This window comes from Cynoglossus semilaevis, chromosome 4 (genome assembly GCF_000523025.1).
Source record: "Cynoglossus semilaevis isolate Cse_v1.0 chromosome 4, Cse_v1.0, whole genome shotgun sequence".
In the NCBI taxonomy this organism is placed as follows: Eukaryota; Metazoa; Chordata; class Actinopteri; order Pleuronectiformes; family Cynoglossidae; genus Cynoglossus; species Cynoglossus semilaevis.
In genome coordinates, this window is record NC_024310.1 from 19,943,273 (window position 1) to 19,962,669 (window position 19,397).

A 19,397-nucleotide genomic window follows, 5' to 3' on the forward strand; every position below is an offset into this window, starting at 1 on the left:
AGTCCTGTGCCCTGTGCAGCACTGGCAATGCAAGCCTCCAGCATATCCTGTCAGGCTGTAAGACCGCATTGTCCCAAGGCCGCTACAGGTGGCGGCATGACCTGGTGTTAAGGAAGCTGGCAGAGGTGGCCAACCTTCCTTGCCAGAGAGTAACACCAACGGTACTCTCACCAGGCAGCGAGTGGTCGATGAGGGTCGACCTGGGGAGGCAGCTCCAATTCCCCAGGGAGATCACAGAATCTGGCGCTCCGGCCAGATCTGATCATGTGGTCAGAACCACGCAGGACCATTCTAATGGCAGCAGAATGCAGAGAGGCTAGCTGGAAAACCATCATGCGTCCCGTTGAAGTAGGATGCAGGGGCTTCGTCGGGTCCTCAACCATATGCCTGCTCAGCGACATGGGATGCACAGGAGCAGCGCGCAGGAAAGCCATGAGGGAACTGGCAGAAGAGGCAGAGAAGGGCAGCTTTTGGCTGTGGCTCAGGATGAAAGACGTGAGCTGGGGGCCAAACAAATGACCCATTCACTTTAACGTAATTTTTCAATAGTAAACACAATAGGCATAACTAAATAATAAACGGTAACTCTAGCACAAAACAGGCCATCAACCTAAGTTAGGAATCTAGCTACAATGAAGTTAGGAACCTAGTTACAAACCTAATAATAGTAATTAATTAGCAAGACACACCCTGGGGCATGATCAACCCCAGCGGGGCCTTCCTAGGGGGAGAGTGTCTAGTGATAATGGCCGAAACACTCGATGACCCCATGGTCCACTACTGAAGATGTGTCTTACAGTAAGATAGTCAAGTTATAAAAACAACCAACTAATCAGGAAAAGCCATAGTCCAGTAAGCCACCCCATTCCACCCCATCCCTTACCTCAGCCCCTTCCCATACCCTGAAGGTAAGTATAAGGATGACCCCCAATAATTCCCCTGCCACAGCCCTAATCCCCACCCCGTGATCATACCAAGGAATTCACCCTTGAGGTAAGTTGGCACCACTAGTGACACTCAGGCACTAGTGGGGGCAAGGGAGGTGTTCAGATGAGCACGCCAGCACAAAGGCACTGGCGGAGGTGCGTCAGGCAGCAATGCCCAGCAGGCAGACCACCAGCCTGTATTTTCATATGGTGGGCATGTAAATGACCCTTGTGTCTGTAAAGCAGAAATTAATTTCTTGATGCTGAATTTTTGATAGATTCCTGTTTTCTTTGTGACAAGACTTATTTTGAATTGCTTCCTAAAAACGTTTTCTATGAAGTATTCCTTCTATCTTCCTCCTATCTTCTCAGCACACTTTCCTCACTTGTGATTACATTCCCCTCTCTGTCCTTAATCAGCCTCACCTGCTGCACATCCTCCCCCGCTTGATTTCTCTGTCTCGCCAATCTATACAACTCCTTTTCTCCTTCCTTTGTTTCCAAACTCTCATACAACTCCTCATATGCCTTTTGTTTGGCCTTGGTCACTTCCCTCTTCACCTCCCTTGTCCTCTCTTTGTACTCCAGTTTGTTCTCTTCTGTTCTGTCACTGTCCCATCTCTTCTTCACTAATCTCTTTCTCTGCACACTCTCCTGAACCTCATCATTTCACCACCAGGTCTCTTTGTTCTCCTTTCTCTGCCTAGAGGACATACCTAGCACCTTCCTACCTGTCTCCCTAATCACTGCAGCTGTAGTCTCCCAATCATCTGGGAATTCCTCAACAGAAATGCCCCTACTTCCTTCCTGAAGTCTTCACAACATGTCTCTTTCTTTAGTTTCCACCACTTGATCTTCTGCTCTGTCTTCACTCTCTTCCTTTTTTCACCTCCATTGTCATCTTTCACACTACCATCTGATGTTGTTTGGCTACACTCTCGCCTGCCACTACCTTACAGTGTCACGATGACAGCTGTGACTGTTGTTTCCCTGTGTTTCGCCTTGTTTTGCCCATCCTTGTGTTGTGTACTTGTCTCTGTCTGTGTTGTGGGCGTGGCACAATTCCCTGGTCCTGCCTGGACTATCACTGAAGCACACCTGCCGTTCCTCAGCTCATCTGCCTTCAATCAACTCTGTTTGCGCTCACAGAGGTGTGAAAGGGTGTTGTGTACGCACACCAAGATGCGCTCAGGTACAATGAAACAGTGCTTGTGATGTTATCAAAGTATATGGGGGAAGGGAGGTGTACCGCGTGGTCTACTCAAGACAAAGGACTTTGTCGGAGTTTTCCTGATCCCAATACTTATAACGTTACAAGTTAACACTGAAATACTGACGGAGTACAAGAGTATAACACTGAGTAAGGTGGTTAGAAAAGAAGTGCATGCAACAGTCTAGCTATAAAAGCAGCACAGATTTCAGACAACAAAATTCAATATGCGTACTTAAACTGTCCCTAAGTTTAAATAGCACTTAACAATACTACAGATTAACTAACGTGCCCAAATGCCAGCCTTACTGTAGTGAACGTCTGCTCGTATTTAGAGGGTAGTGGAAAGTCCGTGCTTCTTGGGTCCTTGCCAGAGCTGGGGACGTCCGTCTGGTTCCACTGTGTCCAGAGAGTCCTCTTGGTTCCGAAAGTCCGTTTCAGGAGGAAAAGTCTCTGACTGTCGATGTGCCGGTTCACACGAATACCGTTAGAAGGAATCCTGTCGCTTCTAACTTTTCAATAACTGCTTTGGTCGCAGCGCTACGTTACTTGTGTAACTTAATTACCGGTTAACTCAGTTAAGAAAAAGACGCTACTAGTGCATTTATCACCGTGGGCAATGGTGTCTACAAAAGCGCGTTGGTTCTTAGTCTTCTGAGACGAGCAGGTTTTCTCTTTTCATCGAGGTCCTACGGAGCGAAAGTCCTGAACAGAGAGAACGATATTGGGCTGACCCCCCAATTTAAAGGTTGCGGAGGTTACTGATCGTGACGTATGTGGATTTACCGGAAGCAGTGGAATTATGGGAGTTTGAGTCCTTGAAAGGACTGTTGTAGTACCTACATATCCCCCCTTTGGTCTTAGGGATATGACAGAGTCGTAACCCTGAGAGCACAAGGTTGTACAGTCCATATTCCATAATCCATTGTCATCCATATTGTCCATTTAGTCCTGTAAAATCTCAGAAGAAGTTGAGTCCTGACAAACAGTTCAAGGCATGGGCATTTGGGCAAATACCAGGCTGTAGGCATTTGGGCAAATACCATGCTATACACATGTGGGTACATGATAACTCACTACCTGACTAACACGTTCATGTACCACAATTTAAAAATACCCATTAACTTCATTTCTTCACATTGGAAAAGAAAAGGAATGAAGGAAAGGAAAGAAGTGTTAGTTGTCAGGGGTTAGACCAAATTATCGTTCACCCCCCTTTTGGAGTGAGGACTGCTAAAGGGTAAAGTTTGTTTTAATTGGTGTGTTCATTCGTTTTTAAGAGGGGTCTGGTCTCTATTAAACCTGTCAATAATTTCAGCTAACTGAGCCTTTACAGACTCCAATTCTGAGTGGAGCTCACTCAGTTCGTCTGAGTTACAGAAACGAACATGCCTACCCCTATGCTTCGGATCACGCTCAGACTGTTTCCACCATCTCTTGTTTGACTGTTGGTAACCGTCTCGTTTCCAACCACCTTGGTCTTTACGACCTCTTTCACGGGGTCGGTTGTTGTAATTATTGTTGTTGCTGAAGTTTTGACCATGGTTGTTCCTGTATCTATTTTGTCTCCTTCCCCACTCACTTTGGTGATGGGGTTTTGGAGCAGGGTTTCTCCAGGTGTGTCTCCCTGGTGGAGCTTCACTCCCTTCTAAGTCTAACAGGGAATTTCCTGCATCCTGGAGACTAAAGACTCTGGGTTCGTCGTCAAGTCTGTCCATTGGTCTGACGACTGTCTCCCAGGTCATCTGGGCTAGCTGCCTAATTTCCCTCATGGAGTAGTAACCCTGTCTGCATGTCACTGTGACATGGTTGCGTACACTTGAGTGGAGGTTGTGTAAGAAGAGGGATTTGAAACCTCTATCTTCCTCCAAGCCTGGTGCACTGCTACCCTGGAAATATGCGTTGCGTAGCCGTCTATAATATTCACGTGGGGATTCTGACCGTTTCTGCTCGATTTGCATAGCACACAACATTGCAGACGTCTCGTCAGTGTATTGCTCGTACTCTTCCTTCAAGTACTTACGAAGTCTCGTGTAGCTATCACGGACTTCTGGGGTTAGTGTCTCTATGAAAGCCCGAACATTGCTGCTAGACGTCTTCCAGATTAGCCTAAGCTTTTCCCGTGTTGTGGCGTTTGGCAGATCTACAAGGCATCGGTCAACTTCCCGTAGGTAATCATTAACATTAATGTTTTTATTATCTGGATCAAAACGTTCAATGTCCTGCGCTAGCAGATCAATTTGACGTATACGAGGTTCACGGGTTGCCTTTCTACGTGACCTCCTTGATCTTTCTGAATATTCACTGTCTGAACTATTTACTGATTGTTCATGGCGCTCTCTATGTCTATGGTCCAGTTCATCCGCTGATGAAAGGCGTGGTCACGTGTGCGGTCACGCAACGTGACAAGGAAAAGTAAGAGAGAGAGGGTGAGGTGACCCGGTTACAAGGAGCGTGTACGCGATCACAGAGGTGTGAAAAGGTTGTGTGTAGACACAGCAATACACTCAGGTACAATAAACAGGGCTCGTGATATCAAAGTATGTGGGGGAAGGGAGTCGCACCACGTGGTCTACTCAAGACAAAGGACTTTGTCAGAGTTACCTAACCACAATACTTTATCACGAACCAACTCAAACAAACTTAACCGGTTATGGATGCAATCAATAACCTTGTTAACCGTAAAGCACACACAAAATAGCAGAGAAAAGAAACATGCAACAAGAGAGAATTTCGGCGGCAAATTAACATACAGCGTTCACTTTACACATTTACGAAAGGTACGCAAGGACTCCTCGTACCTAGGCTTAATGCTTGACGATAGACCGTTACACAGTAATAAACTGTTGTTCCCAAAATGCCAGCCTTACTTGTAGGTGTCTGCTCGAGGTCCGGCGCAGAATACTTTTCGAACTTTGCGACCCTCGTAGAGGTGGGGACGTATAGGTTACGGTCCCGGCGGCGTAGTTGGTTTCCTGAGGCCACAGGTTCGTAGCGAGGGAAATCTCGCGCCTGGAATGGACCGATGTCGATGACGATATTTGGAAGAGACTGGCCGCTCTTGTCCCTCTTTGGGTTGCTGCCCGTTGCAGTAGTGCGAAAGTTCGAAATATCACCTATTGGCTGGGTTCAGGTTGAATTAGATGCTCTCTAGCCATAAAACTTTTCATCGTGGCTTGTGGCGAGTAGAGGTTTAAGCTAGGTCTTCTTCGTCTGGAGAGGTGAAATGATGTGTTGCGCCTGGGAGTCTGGGTCAGAGAGAGTGATACCTGGGTTGTACCCCGGTTTTAAGGGTTGCGGAGGTCACCGGACGTCACGTCAGTGGTTCCTCCCGGAAGCAGTGGGATTTTGGGAATGTGGATGTACCTACACTTACCACCACTGTTTCCTGCCCAGGAGGGTGAAATTGCTGTTCCCTTGGTCCAGGCCCATCTTCGCCGATGTCGTAGGCTCTGGAGGGATGCCCGCTCTGCGTTACTTCGTTCTGTTGACCGCAGTCATCATTACGCTGACCGCCTTCGGACACCAGACCCCAGTTACCAACCAGGTCAAAAAGTTTGGCTCTGTGCTAAGGATATTCCTTTAAAGACAGATTTTAAGAAGTGTGTCGCAGGGGCCGGGGCTTCCAGTACTTGGTTGACTGGGAGGGATATGGCCCAGAGGAGAGGAGCTGGGTCTCTCGTAAACTTATTTTAGATCCCTCTCTAATCCGGGATTTCTATCGGCAGCATCCTGACAAGCCTGGTAGGCCACCTGGAGGTGGCCGTTGAGGGGGGGTACTGTCACGATGACAGTCGTGACTGTTGTTTCCCTGTGTTTTCCCCACCCTTGTGTTGTGTACTTGTCTCTGTCTGTGTTGTGGGCGTGGCACATTTCCCTGATCCTGCCTGGATAATCACTGAAGCACACCTGCCGTTCCTCAGCTCACCTGCCTTCAATCAACTCATCACTCTGACTGCATAAAAACCCTGGCCTTTCTCCCACTCCTTGCCAGATCGTTTGTTCAGGCACCGTGGTAGTTAACGTCCTGATCGACTTCAACTATTGTTCTTTGTGCTTCCCGTTGATTTATGGAATGATCTTTAATCACCGATCCTCTTGTGCTCAAGAAGGACCACTGACTTCCTGACAAACCAACCGAATTGCTCGAAAAGGGAGGTGTTCAACAACGGAGGTTCCACTGTATTAGATAACTGAAGTGATTAGAGCAGTCCTGATTACACCGGACTCACTCGCACTGCTGTTTGGAGTTAGTTACTGTATGCAGAAGTTAGTTACTGTATGCAGAAGCAGCAAGAAGGTCCACCTATTGCTACCTGCTTGCCTGCTCTCCACCAGCCTGCTCTCTGTGCCTCCTCCATCCACTTCAACCTGCTCTCCACCAGCCTCCATCCACTTCAACCACTGCTTCATCTCAGCCATTTCCTCCATCTCGTTATCGGACCCTCTCCTTTCCCTTTTTCTCCCACGGCAAAATCAATCCTCTTTTCTCATCAACCGTTGTCTGAGCCTGCATTTTGGGTCATTACCTGTGTAATCATGACATACAGTCTCTAATCTCCCTTAGATTACCTCTTCTACATAGAATATAATCTATCTGTGTGGACCTGCCTCCACTCTTGTACATCACCCTGTGTTCCTCTTTCTTTTGGAAATAGGTGTTTAATACAGCCATTTTCATTCACCTCGTCAAATCTACCACTGCCTGTCCTAGTAGTCTGTAAAATGTTTGCAAAAACTCTAAAAACACCTATATAATGCCCCCCTGCCCCTCTTTTCAATATTATTATTATGTAATAATTTTACACTGCCTCCTACCAATCGTTGCCCATCTCTTGTTAAACGTTTACAGCATTAGACAATATGCTGCGTTATGTTTCATTCATTCATTCCATACATGCCCCCCTGGAATGATACTGCGTCCCCCCATTGGGCATTCCCCCCACATTGGTAACCTCTGCATTAAAGACAGTTAAACTAGACCTACTGACAACATTGTACAGATAAGGATACGTTCAAAAGATGCTGCGTGACTAAACATGAGAAGCTGCACAACAATAATTATATTCTGGCTTTGTTCAAGCATGTAAAAAATAAATATATTATCTGTGTCTTTTCATCATGCAGGCTACCAGGGTGCTACATGTGAACAGAAAGTCGACCCGTGCGCCTCCAGCCCCTGTCATAATAATGGAACCTGCTATGCTCAAGGTCCCAGCCCCCTAGGTTTTGGTTGTGCCTGTACAGCGGGCTTCACAGGCCCCAACTGTGCCCAACTGGTGAACTTCTGTGCCCTGAACCCCTGCGCCCATGGAATTTGCCGCAGCATCGGCAACAGTTACAGGTGTCTGTGTGTCCCAGGTAAGCTACTGTGTCAAAGTCCGTCCTTTGGCATGACATGTAAATAGTTTTCAATATTTTAGACAGTTTATCTTTTCACTGCCTAAGTTTTAGAGGATATACAAACCATATATTTTCTACAAATAATAAGAAAACATTCATCAGTATAACACAGTACTCACAGGTTCCTGCAAGTATGAACATCAATTCTGTGATGGTCTTCTAAATGTTTAAATCTCTGCTGCTCTTGCAAGTGTTACTCTATTCCGAGAGATCATTAGGTGTGCCGCGGATCATTATCCAATTTCACTTAATTGGTCTGAAAAGATATTATTTATATATGGAAATTAATTTTTCTTCTTTTTTCAATGCGTGACAGGCAGAACAATTGAATACTTTTCGCTAGGTGGCAGCAAATGGCTGTGAAAACTAAATAAAAGAGAATCAAAAATGTTGATGAAGATATTTTTGAGTGTCTTTCTTCAATTCCTGTGAGTATATCTGTCTTCAACTGAACAGGCTGAGATTTTAGTGAATTGTGAGTGTATTTAAAGTAGAAAGTTATAATATTTTATTACTTATACTCTGTGTCAATATTTTCGTTTGGTGGTGTGCAGTGTGGTTTTTCTAATGTAAAATATGTGCCACGGCTCAAAAACAGTTGGGAAACACTGCTCTATTCAACCTGCTATAAAATGCAGCATTAAGAGCAATAAGAGAGGTTTAGCTGAATGATGGGATATTTTTAGACAGAATGATTACTGATGGTGCTGATGTCCCTGTGATCAAGCCAATTGAGTGGAATGATGACTTATCCACAGTCTTCCAATTACAATTACATTGCTGGGATCGTGATAGATGACTCTCCCCGTGGTCCCCATGTATAATCCCACACTTAACCATCTGATGTTCTTGTGGAACGTCGTACTGTCAATTGTATAACCAAGTCAGGTCATGAACATCTATTTGATGTGCACATTCATTTTCACTCATCTACAGCCATTGAGGTGATGCCCTAAATGATTAGTCTTTGCAAGACAAAACCAAAAGGCTCCAAAATATTTTATATTTGGTTCCATAGTGGGCAGATATCACACTTGCCTTACACACAAGAGGTCCTGGTTTTTTCCCCAGTGGAACCACATAATTAAAGGCTCTTGTGGCAGCCTATGTGGTTTGAGACAAATACTCACCATAAATTTTCCCATTGTTTCCCCTTCTGAATGCAAATACTCACCATACATTTTCCCATTGTTTCCCCTTCTGAATGTCATTGTGATGACTTCTGTGTATGTGTGTTTATGAGCATGTGTGTGTGTACAAGATCACCAAGGTTGGACAGATGTTGTCTGCGGTGTGCATGTCTACCTTGTGTAAGTATGTAAACCACGTATGTGTGTTAGCTTTAATCTGTAAATGCATGTGGACTGTCTGAGGGAAAGGCGGATTTGACACATCTGTTCTCAGTTTCCTGTATTCCAGCTTGAATGTGCGGCTTCCATCCCAGTCTTGAAAAGGCATTTGACATTTGACTGGCATTTTAGAAAGAAGACCCAAAAGGCTGCAGCGGGGCTTCTCATAAATCTGCTGATTCTCATGAGATCAAACCAGCATGACCAGAAGCCCTTGGGAGTGGTTTGTAAAACCTTTGTCAGCACTGGGACCCAAGTGATGAATTTAGTTAGGTAGTGTGTGGAGATAATAAAATGCATGCAACAAATGAGTCATAGGCTGACTTTGGTGATACTGTTGCACGATTCATTGTTAGGTAATGTAGTCAGTTCCAACTGTGTACAAATTCATCAGATATGTGCATATTATAGTTTTTTTTTCAGACTGACAGACTAGTTCACCAATTCTGCCACTTATCTGTGTCTCTGGTGCTGCTTCTGCATACAGTAACTAACTCCAAACAGCAGTGCGAGTGAGTCCGGTGTAATCAGGACTGCTCTAATCACTTCAGTTATCTAATACAGTGGAACCTCCGTTGTTGAACACCTCCCTTTTCGAGCAATTCGGTTGGTTTGTCAGAAAGTCCTTGACCCTGTTACAGGTGAGTGGGTGAAGTCTCAGGTCAGACAGTTTGCTGACCAGGATGTCTGGGATGATGAGGGTGTCTAGTGTTGAAAGCCCGAAACACTCAGTGATTCAAAGGTAAACTAAAACAAAATAAACCTCATGGCAATACCCTCGATTAGCACAATGAACAGTTTACCATCACGTCCTGTGTTTTTATGAACCTGAGTATCTGGACCCATCCAATGACCGATGTGACAGGACAGCTGACAACACAGGAAAGTCTGTGTGACAGCATGGAAACAGCTGACAGGAGGAAAGGTCAGGCCAACAACAAAAAACAAAATAATATAGTGCCAAATTTGGTCCCTGAGTATCTGGACCCATCCAATGACCGATGTGACAGGACAGCTGACAACACAGGAAAGTCTGTGTGACAGCATGGAAACAGCTGACAGGAGGAAAGGTCAGGCCAACAACAAAAAACAAAATAATATAGTGCCAAATTTGGTCCCCGGGCCTGAGTTTGACACATGAGCCCTAGATCTTGAGAGAGCAAAGGTGGAAGATGGCTCGACAATTGACAACACGAATACGAACCATGGAATGAACACAACTACGAGCAAGAGATACAACACTCTGGGGATTGAGAATCCACCAAGGAATGTGTGTGAGTGTGAGGGACGAGGGGCAAGTGCCTGGCATTGACCATTACTTACGAAACAACCAGTCAATAGTGATGTGTCGTTCACGAGTAATTTCGTTCAATATGAACAAATCGTTCATATTGAACTCATGAATCACTCTCTGCGAGTGAATTACTCTCTGCGGATTAATCACTCACTGCGAACGAATCACTCTCTGCGAACTAATCACTCACTGCGAACGAATCACTCACTGCGAACTAATCACTCTCTGTGACCTAATTACTCACTGCAAACAAATCACTCTCCACGAACTGATCACTCACTGCGAACTAATCACTCTCTGTGAACTAATTACTTGCTGCGAACTAATCACTCTCCACGAACTGATCACTCACTGCGAACTAATCACTCACTGCAGACTAATCACTCACTGCGAACTAATCACCCTTTGCGAACTAATCACTCACTGCAAACTAATCATCTACTAATCACTCACTGCGATCACCCTTTGCGAACTAATCACTCACTGCAAACTTCGTTGTCACAGATTTGTTTTCACAGATTTGTTTTCGCAGAGTCGTTCTCGTAGATTCGTTCAAAGCTTTGTTCTTGCAGATTTGTTTCATTTGTCACGTGACAGACCGCTCGGGTCTCATTCATCTTAGTCACAGTTGTGTGGTTAAACAGCAATGACAGGGAGGATGAAGGACACAAGTCATTGTGGTGTGTTTTTCTTTCTTGGGTTTTCACATGGTTTGAATTGCTTGTGGCATTTTGTGTACTTTGTAGACTATGTCAGCGAAAGCAAACCATGTTGCCTTCAGTATTTAGTGTTGTAGAACCGCGGCCTTCTTTACAACGCCCACAATAGGGCTAAAGTGCCCCCTGCTGGAAAACAAATGATTTGATTCGTTGAAGATTCGTTCACGACTCGTTCATTTTACTGTTCGAGAGTCAAAGATCCGAATCAGTAAAAACAGTCGGTCTTCCCATCAGTACCAGTCAAATCAGTCAAGTGAAGCATAGTGACGAAAAAAAAAAACAGTTAGCACAGCATCAGCAACCCTGTCGCTAAGGAGGCCCAGAAACGCTGGTAGAAGAACCCGCCCAATAACAAAGAAGTTTAAAGGGCACAGAACGAGTGAGATCCAAGCACCAAAGAAGGACAAAAGAGACCTCCATGTCACATTCCTTGACCTTGTCAATGCCTTTAGTCAGCTCTTGAGTAAAAGGATTTCCACTAATTCCTTGCCCCTGAGAGCAACCAATCTCAAAACACCAGCATTCATCCGAGATGGACAGAAAAAGCCCAACTATCCCCATAGCATACCAGATGCTGGACCCCTAGCCATGGCATGGATTTGGAAGATGCTTGTTGATATCGGCCAACAACTAATCTTCCTATAGGAAATTGCAGCCACCACTCTTAGACCAAACTTAGTACTCTGGTCTCCTTCAATTAAGTCTGTCAGCATTATAGAGCTCATGGTCCTGTGGAGTCTACATTGAGTAAATCACCATGGGAAGCCTGAGAATGGCATGCATGTTTCAGATCTGGCTTTACGGTATAGCCTAGCAAAGTTGTCGATTTGTATCATCTTTAAGGACAAGGAAGCAACAAAAGAAGCTAAGGTTGCCAAAGGAAGTGACTGTGATCACCAAGCAAAGATCTCAGACATTAGAAGATTTAGAAAAAAAGGGTATTAGCCTTTAGCCTCCAGTCATACTATCTACTGAGCGAGTTCAGTCACGTGATCCAAATCTGTTTACATCCCTCTGAGAGCTGTCGCAGCCACTGCCTGTGGGAAAATTCACACCGTCACAGCAGTGCTGTTGACGCAAGATCCTGAGCCTCTCATCCTGATTTTTGATTACTTTAATCACGTCACTCTGGACTCTACATTGGCTGACTTTCCTGTCCCCTCTGGGCAAGTCTGACCATAACCTGGTTTACGTCAAGCCATAGTACACCACTTTGGTCCAAAGGCAGCCGATCATCAAACGCTCCAACAGGAGATGGACCCCTGAAGCTGAGTATGAGGGACTGCCTTGACACCACAGATGGGAAGGGATGTACTACGGCTTTGCAGCTTGGAAGCGGACATGGGACCGGAAGGCTTCAGGTTCGAGTCCACCAGCTGCCAAGTTGAGCATGGCACCGTCTCCACACACTGCTCCCCAGGCGCTTAAGCTGTCCCCTGCTTACTTTGGTGATGGGTAAAAAGCAGACAAGTAGTTTCCTTACTTACTTACTTACTTTCCTTTCCTAATGGATTATCTCTAATTTCTGTTTGGATGTGGTTGCCCCATGGGTAACACGGGAAGTTAAAGCTGTCCTCAACAGAAATACAGGAGGAGATGAAAGCAGTAGGTCAGGCCGAATGACATCACGTGGTGGTCAGCAACATCAGAGCACCGCAGGGGACGGTGCTGTGCCCTCTCCTCTTCACCCTATACAAGTCTTGTACAACTAGTGTTGAGCTGTGTCAAATCCAGATGTTTGCAGATGACACAGCCATTGTAGGGTGTATTAGGTACAACAGTGAGGAGGAATACAGGCACCTTGTGAGGGTCTTTGTTGTCTGGTGTAAATCAAACTCTTTTGTTCCCTGCACAATTGAACTGTTCAACTCTTTATGGGTGAATAAACGACTGGTGGGTAAGGGAGAATGTGCAATATCCCTGCAATAACCCAACAGTTATCAGTGCAATAAACATATGTGCAGTAACCCAACAATAATCAGTGCGATAATCACAATATTGTTTTACCATTTAGCCATTTAATATTATTATATTTCTATTTTTACATGTTTATGACTATGCTTGTGTATATGGGTGTATCTCTTACGTCCATATCTGGGTGTGCATACATGTATATATACAGTATGTATATGTATATATATATGTACAGTGAAACCTTGCGATAGCATAATCTGGTCCAGGATAGAGCTCGTAACTCAAGGTACTCGTATCATGAGTCATTTTTTATCATAAGAAGTAACTCCAGCCCTCTAAATAACTCCCTTATCAGTGCTCATAACAATGGAACAAACATGTTTTTAATTGATATAGAGACATACACACACAAAAAAAATATAGTATATAACGATTCCTTATATGTAAATGTACTCTCTGTCTGTCTGTGCACCAAATCCAGGTTACCATGGCTTGTACTGTGAGGAGGAGTACAATGAGTGTGTGTCTGCTCCCTGTCAGAACTACGCCACCTGCAGAGATCTTATCAATTCATATGAGTGTGTCTGCACAACACAGTTTGAAGGTACATGTGTTCATGCATAGAATCTGGTGCCTGTATATGCAATATGGATGACTTTTCTCAAATCAGTCTTATGGAATATTGTTAATATTAAATATTTACAGGGATACACTGTGAAATCTACAAGGATCCGTGTCTAAAGTTACATTGCCAGAATGGAGGCAGGTGTGAGAGCACTGGACTCAATGCTTCCTGTGCCTGTGAACCTGGGTACCTGGGTGAGTACTCTTAATAAAACCTGTGTAACTGCCCAAAGCACTACTGTTTGTCTATTCAATAAAAATAGCAGTGTTGTAAACATAGTACAGAGCAAATCAAAAATATATTCCTCTTCATGAACTGTCACTGAAGCAAATCAGATTGAACACTTTGACAAGGCCACATTTAACATCCATCCATCCATCCATTTTTATCCGCTTATCCGTTAAGGGGTCGCGGGGCAGCCGTTGCCACCTAAATCCCACTGCACCGTACCAACCCCCCCCACCCCCCAACCTTCCTGCGGGTGGTGAGTCCACTGGAAGGCCACATTCAACAATCTTAAAAATATTATTACAGGTGTAAAGTAACATGAACGAGGACGCAGGTGTATGTCCCAATCTGTAAATGTAAGGAATGTGGACATAATGATGTAACAGTCACGTAGTTCTTTCTCCTTTAGTCAGCTTTTGTAACGTTATTTCCAGTCGTGGCTGCTGTTCAAAGCCTGATTCATGTAGAAATAAATGGTGACTAGATGGTGTCAAAGCTGCCATGAGTAATCATCAGTCCCTATGAAAATGGTATCCGGGCTCTAAGATAGCTAGCTAAGATCTGAGCTATAGCCAAAGCTAATGGCATCAGCATTGCTGTAAAACTGCCCGTGCAAAGAAATACTCTTTGATGAGAACCTTTTAAAAAGTTGTGTGTTATAATAAGCTGATCCATGTTGCATGAAACTTGTAATGATATTCTGAACATGTCATCCACCAGTCTCAGTTCTGTTCCTCAAATTGTAAGTGATGGCAACCTTCACTCACCACACAGGTGAAAAGTGCGAAGCCCACATCAATGAGTGTGAGAGCAACCCTTGCCACCATGGTGGGACTTGTGTCGACCAGCTCAATGGTTTTATCTGTCACTGTCATCCTGAATGGGTGGGGCCCAGCTGTGAGATCCGTAAGTGAGCCCATCAGAAAACCTTTTTTTATAATAATGATTGATTGTCACAAATGGAATGTTCTGGATCAGACCTGCAGTGGAAGCCAGCACAGAATGAGGATACACTGACCAACATGCCACGCCATTCTCTCTACATCATCATCGGAGCCCTTTGTGTGGCTTTTGTCTTGATGCTTATCATCCTAATTGTTGGCATTTGCCGCATTAGCCGCATTGAGTACCAGGGCTCATCACGCCATGCTTACCAGGAATTTTACAACTGCCGCAGCATCGACAGCGAACTCAGTAATGCCATCGCCTCCATCCGTCATGCCCGGTGAGTGAAAGGCAATGTATACTTTATTATTCAGTGTTCAGTGTGGTTAAACAGCAAGTTTATCTTAGACACAAACAATGCTAATTTCTTTTTTCATTTTTCTTTTGATTGCATGAAATACATAATCCTCTGTCAATTGCAGATTTTGCTGCTTTGCTGCTAGATTTATTAAACAGAATGAATTGGTCTATTTACAAATATTAAATATAATCCTTCAATCAGGTAATACAAGGGGGCTGAAGAGCCAGGCTCAGGAGTTTCAGGTTGCATACCGCTGCCGTAGAACATTCACCCCCTAGTAAATAAACAGTCAGTCTTTTGGAATAGGTATTCAATAATAATAGTACAAATAGACACTGGGCGAATGTTATTAAATTACTATGTGAGTTCTTTCAAAATTTGAGCAGAACTTCCAGAATAAAAGGCCCACAACTAAGGGTTATAAATCATTTTGTCATTATACTGTGTGAGAGAATTAGTTTCAGTATAGCTGTTTCTAAGATCTGTGCAGCGATATCCTTTATTTTTGAAATCAGTTTTATAATCATCAGCCTACAGTTAACAAGCTAAACTAAAAATAAATATATTCATAAAAATTAATTTTCAGTGCCCTCATGCTACTCAGTACTGCACACTGTTATAACACAGAGAAAGAGCTCTTGTACTAAACTATATTTGATTCACTGTTGTTTTTTAATTCTTACTTTTAGATTTGGCAAGAAGTCCAGACCTGCCATGTATGATGCCACTCCCATTGCCTATGAAGACTACAGTCCTGATGATAAACCCCTAGTGACCCTGATTAAGACAAAGGATTTGTAAAAAAAAAAGCATGAGATACATCCCTTACTGCACGCAAACACGTGCACATACACACCAACACCGATAGAGAGCGTAAATACGAATCTTAATTTCTTAAAATTAAAATTGAATGTAAGGGAATAAATATAAAAAATAATGAAAATAGTAAAACTAACAAAGTACACAAAGTAAACTGTAGTGTGAATGAATCGTTGACCTCTGCCTGTAGGTGGGGTCAACAAAGCAGAAGCCCTGTTTTTTACATGAACAGTTTTCACGGCTGTTGTAGAAATACGTGCACTCATTATGGTAGATACACCGTAACTTTTTCTATATATCAATCGTCTGCAGTAGATTGCCTTACAGTACTTCACGCATGATTAGATTAAATGTTCTCTCTGCATTATTTTAAATATTTTATATGGATCGTTGGTTGTGTTTATTTTCATTTATTTGTGCTTTTTCTTTGTCAAAATTGTGCCAAATGTTTCCTTTTAGTATTTTTGTGGTTGGTAGATAGAAGAATACATGCTAAATGATATTCACATGATTTACTTCACATTGTCATGGTTCTTACAGAGTAAAAAAAAGATGAAGTTAGTTTACTTGAGTACTGGTACCCCACCATTACACTATGTATGTCAGCGCTATTTAGAATAATCAAGTAGATATCTCAGTGCACAGAAACATAGTTTACCTGTTTATTCCTGTGTAAAACGTTGCCTCTAGTATTCACATTGTTAAATGTTGAAAAACCTCTGCAAAAGAAAGGAAGAGTAATGGCAGAGAAATTGGAGGAAGTAAATACAATATACTAGTATGTGGGGTTTTCCTGGCCTGCCATTGGAGCCACATTGTTTCTAGATCAAGGAATGTTTTATCAGTATTTTCATCTAATTTTTGGATATAGTTTCCTTGTTTTGAACACTGCAAAAACACATTTATATGTACATGTTGAATAAAGTGAAAAATAAAGATTTCAGTGGACATTATCTTAAGAACTCAGATTTCAAAAATTAACCTTACCGTACCGCACAATAACTAGAAAACAGTGCTTTTTTTTCTTTTTTCTTGACCTCAACTAGATCTTTATTTATAGCACAGATTTCGCAATACTCCTCATCTTTATTATGAATTAAACATTTTTTTCTCCACCAGGTCTGGTAATCTAACACACATCCATCAATATTGTTTTTTTGTTTTCATCATAGTTGCTGTTGTTATTATTATTATAATTGCTACTACTAATAATATATCTAAGACTGTAGATGAATGAAAAATGGACAGATACATCAGTTGTTTCAGCCAAACATAAAATCCATCTATCCATTCATTCATTATCTACAGCATATTCCTTTCCAGGGTCATGGTGTGGCGCCGAAGTCAATCTCAGCTGTCATCGGACAAGGGTTAGTATGCTCTGGACAAAAAAGAGTGTCAACCTAACCCTAATGGGCATGTTTTAGGATGGTCTGGACCTAAGTTTATACAAGTGCAACTTTATAGGTGGGAATATAGTTCACTAAGTCCCCGCAATGCACATGGTCATAAAAGTACTAGTATTCACACAATCACAGAATCTTTCTCCACACACACTTCTTTGTAATCCAACTGTATAACATACTAATAACTAGTCAATACATGGTCTCTACTCCATGTCACTATAGGCACGTACTGGTCTGAAGGGCTTGTACAAGTGCAGCTTTATAGGTGGGAATATAGTTCACTAACACAACAGAATGTCAAAATATGTACTTTATTAATAAACATAAATTGGTATCAACTTAATGAAAACAAAAAACATAATAGTGACCTGAGGCCTTACATACCATAGCACAGTCAAAGACCATATAGCTTCCCCAGTGTGCGCACACTCGCTGATTAACCCACCTGCCCATGTACCCCACGTGTCAAACTCGGGCCTGGGGGCGAAATCTTTTTATTTTTTTGTTGTTGGCTGGTAAAAAAAAATATTTTCATTAAAAAGGCTACATATAAAAAGAAATAATAAGAAACAAATACTACTGATGTGTTTTATTTCAAATTTAAATTTAAATCTACATTACATATCTGGAGAGAAGGGAAAACATGCACAATTGCTGTCAATTGCCGTTTTCAATAAATATTAATATATGTTATATAATATTATATTATATTATAATTAATAAATATTAAGTTTTGCCCGAGACTATGTCACAGTTTTTAATTTTGGTCCACTGTGAATTTGACACCCCTGCTATATACAATCACACAGTCTTGATCTCTTGCTGCCACCTACTGGTACAAAACTATACAACAGTCACAAACAACTGAAAAATGTACAATCTGGCTCCTACACAATGTTATGTCCTGTCAACGAATTTCAAAATCCTAAGGTCATATCCACCAGAGAGGGCACCAGACTGAACCTATACACCCTGGGAAAAAGCTGTTCAATGTGGGTAATGTAAAAGACCCCATGATGTATCCAGATGTTTTCACCGGAAACATGATCAAATGTAAGCTGCAATTGTTGTCTCACATATCTTCATAAACCTACTGAATTACTGAACATTATTGAACGTTCTCACATACCTCACATACTCCCACTCTTTACTATTACACATCACATTAGCTTTATAACCAAAAGTCTTTGTCTTTAGACCTCCCCGAATAGTGATGTGGCCATTTTCTTTAAAAGAGTATCATTTCACACAAAGGAACAATTATGCAAGAGTTGAAATGTGTACAAATTGGGAACAGAAAAGAAAAACACATTCTGTGTGATCATTTTTATGACATTTGTTTCATAATTAGTACTAATGCATGACTAATATTTTAAGGCCCCCTTTTTATCATGCTGGAGTACAGCCTGGAGGTCTTTGGTGTCTATTTGAAAAATATATATTTTTTAATATAGTAAGGTAAATAAAATTCATATAAAAATGGAATACACAGTAGCATAGCTTTACAACTAAAGGGGAATGTCCAGAATGATCTGTTTTATTTATTCTCCTCACTGCGAATGAGGAGAATAAATAAACTGCAATACTGAACATCAACGCCAGAACACAATTCTGAAAAACACCAGTCTTTATACATAGGTTTCATTTATGCAATTTTAAAATGACAGAAAAAAACAAGAGTGAAAATGACCTAGCTAATGACCGAGTATTTAAAAAGTCTGGTAACGCAAGGAATTCCGACTTTTTTAAACGCATCATTGGGAGTGAAAACATTAGCTGCAGAAGGAATGGGTACCGCCATCTTCTGGCTGGTTCCCCTACTACAGCCAGGCGGAGCAAACAGTCATTGTCGAGCACTTAAGACTGAAGGAGGACACAGTCCAGCCGTGAAAGCGAACAGATGTGAACCCGTAGACGAAAAGAGAACCAGCTGCAGAAAAGACGAAGAACCTGTGATTGTGCTATCATGTGGCAGCCCGCGTCGGAGCGATTGCAGGTTAGTTATGAAAGCCGTGTTTTCGATTGTTGGGGACAGCAAGTAAACTGCAGAGCCCCCGGTTAGAGCTACCAAGTGCTTTGTCTGGCTCCAAATAGAATGATATTACTAAGCTCCTACTGGTTTTTGTGGACCTCATTGTTGCATGTGGTATTTTAAATGTGAGGAATATGTCACAAGCCTCGTTGTTTTTACTTGATTTTATTCCTCGCGGGTGCGTATAAACGCACCTACTCACATTGCGCAAGCCCGCGGTTACTGT

At 42.7% G+C, this 19,397-nt stretch overlaps 2 protein-coding genes across 2 annotated transcripts in view; both read left to right on the top strand.

Moving 5' to 3' along the window:
• Positions 1-15,723, top strand: part of dner (delta/notch-like EGF repeat containing) — a 69,823-nt gene extending 54,100 nt beyond the window's left edge. The window contains exons 8-13 of the mRNA XM_008309848.3: positions 7,264-7,497; positions 13,297-13,419; positions 13,521-13,634; positions 14,443-14,574; positions 14,647-14,893; positions 15,604-15,723. Of these exons, the coding sequence (XP_008308070.1) occupies positions 7,264-7,497; positions 13,297-13,419; positions 13,521-13,634; positions 14,443-14,574; positions 14,647-14,893; positions 15,604-15,715 (962 nt within the window). The 3' untranslated portion in view covers positions 15,716-15,723. The remainder of the gene's footprint in view (positions 1-7,263; positions 7,498-13,296; positions 13,420-13,520; positions 13,635-14,442; positions 14,575-14,646; positions 14,894-15,603) is intronic.
• Positions 15,724-18,938: 3,215 nt separating this feature from the next.
• pid1 (phosphotyrosine interaction domain containing 1) overlaps positions 18,939-19,397 on the top strand; it is a 28,696-nt gene continuing 28,237 nt past the window's right edge. Inside the window, exon 1 of the mRNA XM_008309849.3 lies at positions 18,939-19,135. Within this exon, the coding sequence (XP_008308071.1) occupies positions 19,106-19,135 (30 nt within the window). The 5' untranslated portion in view covers positions 18,939-19,105. The remainder of the gene's footprint in view (positions 19,136-19,397) is intronic.